Here is a 12,333-nt window from a genome sequence, read left to right on the forward strand (position 1 = left end):
TTTATAATTAAACATCTAATTCAAGTTTACAACAAACGTATTATTCTTGGATTTTAAAACAAAACATGTCATATCAGGACTAGTCGAATTTGTTTCTTGTGGTTTATATAATACTAAGCGTTTTTTTTTCGTTGGGTGTGAAATAACAACATTGAATCTTACGTTTAATTTTGTTTCAGATACACGTTATTCCCCTACGAAAGAATATAAATTACGTTGAAATAGCATGGTATAGAGATGTCATTAAAATTTTAAAACAAAAGCATCTTATTGTCTAAAAAACGGGAAGAAACAGAACAAAAATATTTTCCCTTTGGTATATCTTAATTACACACATGCAGACAGAAGTTGTATACATATATACGTGACAGACTTTGAAAGAGGAAACATGAAAGGGTCAATAAATAGGTTGATTGGGCAGATGATCTCTCGTGCTACGTATCGGATTTAATTCACAGCCCTTTTGTCCCCGCCCCCGGTGTAGTAAATACCAGACCGGAGTATTTAACATTACAATTGACTAAATTATGTAGTCTTAAAGATATTAAATGCGATTGCTTTACCACTTCTAAAAAATAGTACAACAAACAACGACAAAAGAAGCAAAAAGGCAAGCATCGGACCAATTAAAGTTCATTAATAACACCTTTAAAGTAAGCTGCAAAGCTCCAATTAGTAATAGGGTTGGTTATGATTTTTCATACCTTATTAAAATAAACCAGTAAACGTTTTTTTTTGTTTAAAAAAAAGCTGTGATAATTTAAGGAAAAATAAAACTAATAATATTTGAAACCCGACCATAGTCACGACATTTCAACGTACATTTGTGAGTTAATAGTTTGAGATTTACAACTCGATCATACCATTGGCTGTAGTAGTACTATATATACAGATTAACCTTTTGCTTTAGATCGGATTTGAAATTTAAACACCATAGAAATCAACTTACTGTATTACGTATTGTTCCTTCGATCTCAAAAGCTCTAGTTTTTAAGAAGATACCATAAATGTATTATATATATATAGCTCTATAGTAAAACGTTCAAATTTATATGATCTCATTAAAACTTTGTTTTGATAAAGTTGTGATATATATTTGACAATGAACTAGTTAGGTAGAACAGGTAGAGACAATTGAAAGTCTAAGTTTGAAAATTTGGTTGTTGTTTTTATGAATAGGGGTAGCGCGATCATTAGACCAGTGTAAATTATTCTGTGAATGTGTGAAATAGGATATAGCATGTCCCATGTACGTACGATTCTCCAGAGACAGAATAATGAAAAATATACCACGTACGTCGTCGTCTAACTTTAAAGTTAAGTGATAGTATTTGATAAGATAGAAAGGATTTCATTATATAGGAAGTGGAAACGACATATACATATCAAAAGACTCATTTTTTGACAGCCAAACAGCAACGAATCAAATATTCGTATCAAATTACAGTGTACCGTCAAGTAGAATGTATTGGCAGCTTGTGCGTGTGTGTGTTTTTTTTTTCTTTTTTCTTTTTCTATATCGGCCACAAGAACTTTTACATACAATATATCTAATTGATGATATCGTAGCATATCACACTCCTTTAACCAGATATCAATTTTGGTATGATAGATTTTTTTTTTTTTTTGACATCAAATGTATGAATGATGATGGATAAGTAAATGTAATATCGTGGCAACGCTCTAATGTCAATTTGGTCACATTCGCACCATCTATCAATAGTTTTTATTTTCTGAACAATTTTCTTCCGTGCTTCCACAACACACATATTCCCATTTTTTTTTTTTTCCAACAAATAATTCTAAAAACACAAAACATACTTATTTCAATTTGAAAAACCAATAAGAAAACAAAAGCATGCAGAGATAAAAAGCTGGAGGAAAAGAAGAAAAAGCACGTGAACAAATAGTTGAATGGGATAATTAGACTGTCTATCTAATAAAAAAATATAATTAGTTACAAATTCATAAATTTGTTTTCGTGTTTGTTTAGTTTTTTATTATAAGTGAATCCTGTTAATCTTTGATGTCTCTTATCTACGGATGTGTTTGGAAGAAAACTAAATAAAATATTTTATGGGACGGGACGAATTTATTTTATTAGTATATAATGAGACGACTTTGAGTTAAGTTCAAAGTTTTCATTATTAATCGCATGAAAAGTCACTATGATTATGTTTTGTTGGTTCATTTATAGCACACTCAAAATATTTAAATCATAACTTAAACTTGATTGTATCATTAAACGACGACCTTTAATTCAAATAAATTTGCATGCATAGTTGACAAAACCGTTTTGATCGATCGTAAACCTTTCTTCTCTTACTAGTAGTTACTACATAATAACAATATCTAACTCATAAGATTAATATGCAGTATAACATTTCTTATGATTATGATGTACAAACCAAAAAGAAGCGACATTAAGATGTTAAAACAACTTACCTAAAAAAACCAGGAATGAGAGTATATAAACATGATTTCAGAGTTTAACGTTACCAAAGTAATCGACATACAAACAAATCAATGTCTTGGAAATAGACTGTGTTTGTTTTTCATAACGAAACGAAGACCGACAAATATTCCTGATTACTGATGATATTTTCTATTCTTCTGAGAAGAAATTGACAACATATATAGAGTAGTAGTAATAGTAATAGATTGAGAAACACAGTGGTGACATTATTATTACAGTAATAATTGACTTAACGTCTTTTTGTAATACTATAATTTTGTTGCTCTGACGCCAATATGTCAACAACAACTCACGTGAGCCCCCCCCATCCATCCCAAAGTCTCTTATTACTTCTTCGTATTCTTACTACACATTTCTTTCATCTTTTACCAAACCTCTCCTACCAAGCTCGATTTCATCGTCCTCTCTTTCTTTTTTTGGTTCTCCTCTCTCATTTCAAATTTTGAAATCGGGCAGTGACAAGAGACAATGATAATTTCTGAGTCAGTGGCGTTAGATTACCATTTGAAAATTTTCATCATTTCCACATTTTTATATCTCTTTGATCAAACATATCTATGCTTACATATATTGTTATATTTATTTTAATTCTTATGTCAATAAATAAGAATTCCGAACAACACTACATCCGGACCCTATCGAACATGATATAAATTCTAACCATAGAAAAATCGCAATGTAAGGACTCCAAATAGATCAGTATTATACATCATTAAACTTTCAGGAAAAGGAAAAAAAAAAGAGAAAGGATGATAAACGTATCGAAATCAAAATTTTATTGTACCTTCATCAATATAGTTTGATTTAAATCTTGATGCTCTTTTCGCTATGAACATGTTATATCAATAAAAATATATATACATGACAGGGTGGGCATTTCGGTTTAAGTTCGGATTCGGTTTGGGTTCGATTCGGTTTGGTTAATTTGGTTTTCATAAAACTCTAACCGTATTCAACCATTGTTAGTTTGGTTTGGTTTGGGTTTAGGTCGGTTTATATTCGGTTTGGTTTGATTTTATTCGGTTTAAAAATCAATTAATGTAACAAAACAAAATTCATTCTCCTTTGTAAGTTGAATAATTCAAAGAATCCATGAAAATTTTACCTAAAAATGATAACTATATCAATATTAAATGTTTAGTAATTAGGAAAAAATAAAAATGAAACAAACTAAACAACGTAAGAAAGTAAAAAAAAAGTATAATTTCTTGTAAAAACCTTTATAAGTCTTTACAATTTTACTCTTTAAAATCTAGGGTCAAAGTTTTAAAAATAATTAAATCTAATCTAACATAAATGAATTCATAAAGAATAAGATTATGAATACATATTATACAATAATTATGTATATTATTAATTATTTAATTAATAAAAGCACATTGGGTTATCGGTTCGGTTTGGGTTTAAACCGAACCAAACCGAACCGTTTGGGTTGAGAAGAAACTTAACCAAATGGTTTGAGTGTAGGATTGAGTTTGGTTTGGGTCGGTTTCAGTTCGGTTGGGTCGGTTTGGTTCGGTTAAGATGCCCACCCCTTATCCATGTTCTTTAGAGATAGATATCTTAATTATAAAAGCCCCTAGCTTAATGGGCTTTGACACTTTACTTCTTCGGCCCATAAGCTTATTATTTTTTTCGATAAACTATTTTCCTGATTCGGAAGTACTGTTGTAATAGTCGAACTCGTGGCACCTGGGTTTTGTTAAAGAGCCATAACTAATCCGATTTGTGTTATCTAATCGCGTAATCGAGATATCGATTTCAAAACTACAGGGGGGTCTAATTGATCAAATCAACAAGTATAGGGTGCGATTTCAATAACGGTGGATTAACTATAAATAAAATCCGGATGGAAAAAGAAAAAAAAAAAGTTCCGTTTTGGTTTCCTCATCTTTTTTTGTACCGCTCCGTTGCGCCTCTCTCTCTTTCTCTCTTTCTCTCTTTCTCTCTCCTTCCTCTCTCTAGCGGCGGAGTTACATTGTCGGCCGCCGAGGAAACCGGCGACAGTGGAATCTTCAAGCTTACAAGCTTATTACGTCGATCCCTAAAAGATTCATCGCCGATAACTTCCATTTTCATATCTGGAATATAAAAAAAACAATTTCGATAGGATCGGGGCTCGTCTTTGTTTCTCATTCTCATACCCCCGGATCCGGAGATTTAGGGCGCGTTTTTTATGTTAATCGAGTAACGGTTTTATCGATTTAGGTATTTCATTATTTGATTTGGTCTCGGATTTAACGGGGATTAGGATTTTAAAAAGGTCCTTTGATTTTGTTTAGTGATCGTTTATGGAACGGGGTGGTGCTTCTGGTGAGCGTTCACGTATTGCTTCGAATACTCCTCGGATCTTGAAGGATGGGGTTGTTGGTAGGACAGTGTCTTCTTCTACTGGAACTCGGCAGATGAAGAAGAGATCCAGAATGCTTGTTAGTGATTCCGAATCAAGTGATGAGTTTATGAAGCCACCACCTCCACGTAGAAGCGTCGTCGACTCCAAAACCCTTGCAGCGAAAGAGAAGTTTGCTCGGAAGAGGGACAAGGCTGAGCATGATCGACATGTGTATGTTAGGAGGAGGAACAACGAGGCGTCAGAGAGTTTGATGAAGATGAAGAAGTTAGATGTATTTGAGTTTGATGAGTATGATGGGTTTGATAGTGCCAATTTGATGAGAAAACGCTTTGATAATGGCTCTTTTGCACCCAGAAGGGCTGATACTAGTAGTATGGGAAGGTCTGGATCAGCCAGGGGCGGTGTATTTGATAGGAGGAGAGATACGTTTTTAAATGGCACCGGTAGTATGGACTCGCAGGAGGAGGATTCGAGTAGTGAATCTGATTCTGATGAACCAATGAGGGTTCGGCTGCAAGGGAGAAACGGTGTTCTGAAGGTGAAGGTCAACAATATGACTAGCACCCTTGCTGCTTTAGTCAATCACCAGGACGCAGATACATATGAGAGACCGCTCTACACTAGGAAGGCACAAAAGCGTGAGGATGTTCTAGTAAAACCAACCTTTAGGAAATCAAATAATGTAGACAATGATTCAGAGTCTGAAGAGAGCGATATGTCGAGGAAATCTAAAAGGAGGAAATCAGAGTGTAGTCAACCCAAAAAGGAGATCAATACCAAATCAAAATCAACCTTTCTTGAACCGGTGAAACCTGGTGCGAGAGAGGAAAGAAGAGGAAGGCGTGGTGGTGGAACAGAGAAGCAAAGATTACGTGAGCGAATTAAGGGAATGCTTACTGATGCAGGATGGACGATAGACTATAAACCTAGGAGGAATCAAAGTTACCTGGATGCTGTATATGTAAACCCCTCAGGAACAGCATATTGGTCAATTATTAAAGCATATGATGCACTTCGGAAGCAGTTAAAAGACGAGGAAATTGATGCCAGGCCTAGGAAAGATACTGCTGCAGTTGCTTCAGTATCGGAGGATATTGTGAACAAGTTAGCAAGGAAGGCAAAGAAGACCCGGATTGAGATGATAAAGACAAAAAATTCCAGTGGTAGTGATAGTCAAAACGAAAGTGATGGAGGTGATGGAGGAGCCTACACTGATATCCCTGAAGAGAGGATACGTTCATCCATAAAGCTGGGTGGGAAATCAACAAAAAAAGAAAAAAATGGAACCGGTTGGGATGATTTACACACGAAAAGTAAAAGGTCATTATATTATAATAATGCAAGGCTATCCTCTGGATCAGATTCACATTATCTACATGGACGAAAAAGCAAAAAAATTGGAAGATGTACTCTGTTGGTGCGTAGTTCTAAGGACAAAAAGAATCCAACTATTGACGGGTTCAATCCATACTCCGGCAAAAGGACATTGCTCTCTTGGTTGATTGATACTGGAGTTGTCCAACTAAGACAAAAGGTCCAGTACATGAGGCGTCGAGGTGCTAAGGTGATGCTGGAGGGATGGATAACAAGAGAGGGGATTCACTGTGTTTGCTGCAGTAAAATCCTCACAGTTTCCAGCTTTGAGATTCATGCCGGGAGCAAGTTATGTCAGCCTTTCCAAAATATTTATCTGGAGTCTGGCACTTCTCTTCTTCAATGCCTACTCAGGGCGTGGAATATGCAAAAAGATGCTACGAATCTTGGTCTCCATCAAGTGGACACTGACGGGGATGATCCAAATGATGATGCTTGTGGTATCTGTGGAGATGGTGGAGATTTGATTTGCTGTGATAGTTGTCCATCAACATACCATCAAAGCTGCCTAGGTATGCAGGTATGAATTAAGCAATTTCTTACCTGTTTTGACCTTTTTAAATTTTCTTTCTGTTATTTGGTTTCGAGTTCAACTTTCTTTTCTGTTCGTTTTTTCTTGTTTATATTCACGTACTTGTATCATGCTTTGATTGTAGGTGCTTCCTCCGGGTGATTGGCATTGTCCAAATTGCACATGCAAATTTTGTGGTAAAGCTGTGGATTCTGGTGGCGAGGACGGCAATCTTTTTTCATTACTTTCCTGCAGCATGTGTGAGAGAAAATGTGAGATATTTCTCTTTTTGAGGTTGATTTAACTTGAGATGAACTTATATTGGTAAGAATATGATGATCTCACTTAAATTTTTATTACCCTTTTTGTAGATCACCAATCGTGCATGAGTCAGGTGGAAGCCAACAGGGTTCAGTCTTTTGGTTCAGCTTCTTCGTTTTGTGGGCCTAATTGCTTAGAGGTATTGACTTCTCTACTTACCTTAGTAATTTGTTCTCTTACTTTTTGGGTCCGTTTTTTTCTTAGAGTAGAGGATGATTATGGACATTTAAATGTCATAGGAAAAGGTTGTGCGATATTCAATAAATTATCATGTTATTCTTCTTAAACCTCATTTTCTCGTTTTGTTATATTGGTTGTGCATCGTACGAAAGTCTTGTATGTGTAATAGCATCAGTAAAAGCTAATTCTATTGGTGTTCCTTTTTATATAATCTGTTTCTCGAGTGAGAATTTGCAATTTCTGTATTCATACGATGGTTAGAGTTTTTTTAATCTATTTGCTCAACAATCTCCATCGGTCCCTTTTCTCTTCGTATAGCCATATCTTAATTGTGCTTTCATCATCTTTTGCAGCTCTTCGAAAAGTTAAAGAAGTATCTTGGTGTCAAAAATGAATTAGAAGGCGGCTACTCATGGTCTCTTATACATAGGGTGGAAACTGATTCAAATACAAACTCTCAATTGTCGGCACAAAGGATCGAACATAATTCAAAGCTAGCTGTTGGGCTGGCTATCATGGATGAATGCTTTTTGCCCATAATTGACAGACGGAGTGGGGTAAATCTGATTCGCAATGTTCTTTATAATTGTGGGTAAGTTGTGTTTTAGTTTTCTTTTATATTCATGCTAAAAATAGTATAATCTCTTCAACTCCATTTGATATGGAGTTTATACTAGCATGGAAGAGGATAACTGATTATCCTGAAAGTGAATTGAATTTGGTATCTAGTATGAGTTGAGAGTCAGAGAACAACATGTCAGCTGTAATCAATGTAAACTTGTCAATGTGTCATTGTAGATGTACTGAAGTAAAGCTGGTGTTTGTGTATTATCAAGTTTGATACGTTATTGTTACTATTAGTTTGGTCTTTATTTTACGTTTGTTTGCAACTTTTTTATTAGATGCACTTGCATGGAACTTTAACCGCCTATAAATTGGGTTGCTCTTTACTGCCTATCCGTGGTTCTATATGTTGACTGCCTTCTGTATGCAGATCCAATTTCAACCGTATAAATTATACTGGCTTCTTCACCGCTATCCTAGAGAGAGGAGACGAAATTATATCAGCGGCATCTCTCAGGTACCGTCCATCATCTTAGTCAACATATTTCAATAAGAGTGGCTTCTTATCTAGCTTTGTCAGAAACTCATTGGAAACCAGTGGGATACTTTTGTAACTCTTGCACTTTCCTTCCCCCCTTAGTCCTTGAACAACTGAAAGTTGTTTATTTGTATTGAATTTTTATTTATCACCCTCTTTGCTATTACTCTGAGTTCTCTGGTTCTCTAATTGCCTGTCTTCTGCCTTTTCAAATTGGTTGCTGATAGGAAGAGGAAGCCTTTTAACTAGCTGTGATTTAGAAAACCATTTAGATGCAAGTGATTGCACATGTTCATACATTTTAAGTACTTGAGTGTTTTTTTTTTTCCATGTTAGGTTTCATGGTATGCAATTAGCGGAGATGCCATTTATTGGAACCAGGCATATATATAGGCGTCAAGGAATGTGTCGTCGCCTTTTTGATGCAATTGAATTGGTAAGCTCGTTGAACTATATATCAACATATCATTGTTGGTGGGGACCAGATGCTTAAAGGTGCTTTTTCAAATTTTTAACTTTTGTTTGTCTTGTTTTAAAGGCTATGCGTTCTCTCAAGGTTGAGAAAATGGTTATTCCTGCCATTCCAGACTTCTTGCCTGCATGGACTGGTAACTTTGGATTCAGTCCTTTTGATGACTCAGTTAGAAAAGAGATGAGGTACCTGAACGCATTGGTATTCCCTGGAATAGACATGTTACAGAAACCGCTGCTCCATGAAGAAAACGTTACAGTCGCTGCAGCTACAGGTGATACCAGAAAATCAGAGATAGAGACAGAAAAGAAATCAGAATTTGCCTCATGTGTTGAAATTGGTCCATCCTCCGTTGAGGGTGATGAATTGATCGCTGATGCTTCAAACTGCTACAAGAATATTCTTGCTTCAGATGAAGCAAACATTCCCATATCAGTTGAAACAGCCATGGACACAATTCCCAAGCCAGAGGATGAGTTGAGGAAAAGCTTGCCTGGTGAAGAATGTGGCGTTAGCTCTTCTCCTGGTGAGATCATACTAAAGTCTGGCACTAAGCCCGTATCCGGTCATATAGGTGAAGATACAGGATCATCATGTGAAGACCGCCTTACGGATGTGAATGTCCAAGCTGATGCTGGTTTACATTCTCAGGAAATCCAACAAGAATCAACCAAATTTCAGGTTGAAAGCAAGCTCTCTTCATCTATTTCTGGTAGAGTATCATCAGATTTGAGCTCAATCACTCAAGAAGCCAAAAGTGAACAAAACCCATCGAATTTAGATGGAGTTCCTTCATGTAAAGACAATAACATAGTTGGACCTTGTGCCGAGTTGGCTGAATCGAAGGACAATGCATTTGCGGATGGGTTTCTTTTGTGAGAAGAGAGGGACCTTTGGCTGAGAAAAATTGTTTACTGAAGATGAATCTGAGCTGTTCTCCTGGAGGAGGTATAATATCTCCCTGGATTTGTTCGGACATATTGATGGTCATAACTTTGACGGTCCATCGTACTACATCCATCAGGACTCAGTTTCATAGGAGGTCTGTGATGAAGATATATCCTTTCCCTTTGAGCTCGGCAAGTGATGCTATAGAATTAAGGATAAGCTTGTGTTAAACGGTGGAATCACAATATCTTAAAGGCTTGAGTGGTCTCTCATATTTTTAGCTTGGATTAGTGTGGAAAGAGTGCTGTGGTTGTTGTCGTTACTTGTATTTATTTTATTATTCACAACATTGTATTCTATTAACGTTCCAATTATGTATAAAAAATTTGGGTCATTCTAGTTTTTAAGATATCAGAGCTCTTTATATCTCACAGATCTTCTTCTTCTTTTGCTTTCAAGTGTCAATAACAAACAAGCAAAACTATCAAAAAGGATGAGACTGTTACAAAAACTCTTCAGCCTTATCAAGATCATCCAAAATCTCAGTCTTAACCTCATCAGGAAGTGGTGCAGAAGGACCTGCCTTTGAGTAAAACTTAGCCAAAGCTCGGATTACATTCTCCAGCTCCGCGTATGATTCCTGAAACACATCAAATTGGATCAATCAGTTACTACAATTCATCAAGTCTCAATCAAAAAGATGAAGAAAAGAGACAAAACATACTTCTCCAGAAACAGTGATTTGTCCTCTCCAATTGCTCAAATAATCGCGAATGGATTCTTTAGCTGCATCAGCGCTTCTTCTGAACTTAGCATTGTCTTTAGGGTTCTCTTTCAATGACTCTCTCATCGTCTTGACAACCTCTCTTGCAGATTTCAAGTAAGCTTTTGGTAACTCTTTGCCAGACTTTGTTTTCTCGTTAGGATCAAACAAAGTCTTGAAAGCACTAACAACTCCTCCTTCTCCTTCTCCTTCTACTTTATCCTCTGCGGCCGCCTGAGCTTGTAATCCAGAAAACTCAAGAGTGGCTACGAGCGAAGTAACACCAACACAGTTCAAGAAACCACGACGATCAAACAAAGATGATGATTGGCTATGACATCTCCCCTGAAGCTTTTCATCTGTTAAAAAACAAAACTTGTAGACTCTTAGAAATCTTGAAATCAATTTTGATTCGATTAAAAGACCTGTTTGCCTCATCAGTTCGAAACTAAAGATCATAGAAACAGAGATTTCTTTAAAAAAAAAAGAGAAGAAGATGTTACTTTGACATTGATGCTGGTTCGATTTGAGTTGTTGATGCATCAAGGTAGGGGAAAAGTTCATAGCGGCTACAAGGAAACCCATAACAAACGACAAAGGCTTTTTCCGTTTATTTTATCGGCGGCGACAGAAGTGCTTCCAGTTCCAAAGTTCTGTTTTTCAGGAGAGAGATGAAAGATGGATGGTTCCTGTTGTTTTAGGTAAAATGACGTAATTGCCCTTTAAGTTAAAGATGATTAAAAAAATAAAATTAAAAAAATATTGATAACGCGCTAGAAGGAGGGGTTGAACCTCCGACCTTGTGGTTAACAGCCACACGCTCTAACCAACTGAGCTATTCCAGCTATTTGTTAATCGTATGTGTCTTAATATACTTTTCAACCGACATCACTGAATTATATAATGGAAATTAGACGAATCGCCTTAACATACAGCAGCCTATATATAAAAGTAAAACGTGACTCAACTTTATTTCTGGACTTATTGAGTAGAGAGACAAGCGGCAGAAAAGCAGGCACTAATTACACTCCTGTGCCCACAATTGTATGCTTACTTAAAATATTATGTAATAATGTTTTGCTTACTTGAAATATGTATGATGTTTTACAATTAGTGCTTCTTAAAGTCTTCCAAATATTACATATACATATACAGAGTACATATATATGTTTTGAGACAAATCTAACGAACCAACGGAAAATGTTGTAAAGTTTCAAGAACTTTCTCCTATTAATTAACAACCATATATATTTGATTCTGTGAGATGTTTTCGATGAAACTAATCCAAATCGAAAACCAAAAATAACCACGTACGTTCATCGACTGTGGAATAATTGATTTCTTGTAGAACATGTTTATGATGAAACAACAATTGTAGGTATTCGGTCCAGCAAAAAGTCTCTATTGAGAGTCTTTTTTTTTTTTTTTCTTTTTTTTTTTTTTTGAAACACAGATAAGCTTCCATTCATTCAAATAGAAACCATGCAAAGGGAGGAAATTGAAATTCCAGAGTTTAAAAGGTTAAAAAGATTACAAAGGTAGACTTTTCCCAAAGTCATAAACAAGAAGATAAAAAGCATCAAGCAATAATCCAAGAGAGCTATGAGGCAGTCGCTAAGAAGCAAGCTGAGACATGTGAGATTCTGGTTGCAAGATTGATCAACATCGAAGAATCCGATAGCTGACAAGGTAGTCACAGTCAAACGACTTTGTAACGTTGAGAGGTGAATCAGGGCCACAAAGCTCTCCAAGGAGAGGGGCAGAAGCAGAAGCATCGCCTTGGCAAGGATTCGATGGGTTGTAGGCCGGGTGGTGGTAATGGTTCTGAAGCTGATATGCTTCGGTGTAAACCTCTGAGGACTGTAATGGTAACACCCACTCCATGGAGATGGG

The 12,333-nt window shown here is 36.1% G+C and overlaps 2 protein-coding genes and 1 non-coding gene across 4 annotated transcripts; 1 reads left to right on the plus strand and 2 right to left on the minus strand.

Annotated features, from left to right (window-relative positions):
- The first annotated feature begins 4,246 nt into the window (after positions 1-4,246).
- Positions 4,247-10,086, plus strand: LOC104754685 (uncharacterized). Of its 2 annotated transcripts, XM_010476928.3 has the most exons (8): positions 4,341-4,684; positions 4,759-6,723; positions 6,860-6,986; positions 7,086-7,174; positions 7,569-7,807; positions 8,210-8,296; positions 8,654-8,753; positions 8,856-10,086. In XM_010476928.3, the coding sequence occupies exons 2-8, from the start codon at positions 4,768-4,770 to the stop codon at positions 9,666-9,668; spliced, it is 3,411 nt and encodes a 1,136-aa protein (XP_010475230.2). In that variant the 5' UTR covers positions 4,341-4,684; positions 4,759-4,767; the 3' UTR covers positions 9,669-10,086. The 2 variants fall into 2 exon arrangements, 1 of the variants encoding a protein (XP_010475230.2); XR_015587037.1 differs by having other exon boundaries at positions 4,247-6,715.
- LOC104754687 (photosystem II D1 precursor processing protein PSB27-H2, chloroplastic) lies at positions 10,078-11,143 on the minus strand. Its single transcript, XM_010476930.3, has 3 exons — positions 10,944-11,143; positions 10,402-10,799; positions 10,078-10,317 (listed from the first exon to the last, which is right to left on the minus strand). Exons 1-3 carry the CDS (start codon positions 11,023-11,025, stop codon positions 10,180-10,182), a joined length of 618 nt encoding a protein of 205 aa, XP_010475232.1. The 5' UTR covers positions 11,026-11,143; the 3' UTR covers positions 10,078-10,179.
- A 68-nt stretch (positions 11,144-11,211) lies between these two features.
- Positions 11,212-11,285, minus strand: TRNAN-GUU (transfer RNA asparagine (anticodon GUU)). Its single transcript has one exon. It is a non-coding gene; the product is annotated as a tRNA-Asn (tRNA).
- Positions 11,286-12,333: the final 1,048 nt, after the last annotated feature.

This window comes from Camelina sativa, chromosome 17 (genome assembly GCF_030686135.1).
Source record: "Camelina sativa cultivar CO46 ecotype springtype chromosome 17, ASM3068613v1".
Lineage (NCBI taxonomy): Eukaryota > Viridiplantae > Streptophyta > Magnoliopsida > Brassicales > Brassicaceae > Camelina > Camelina sativa.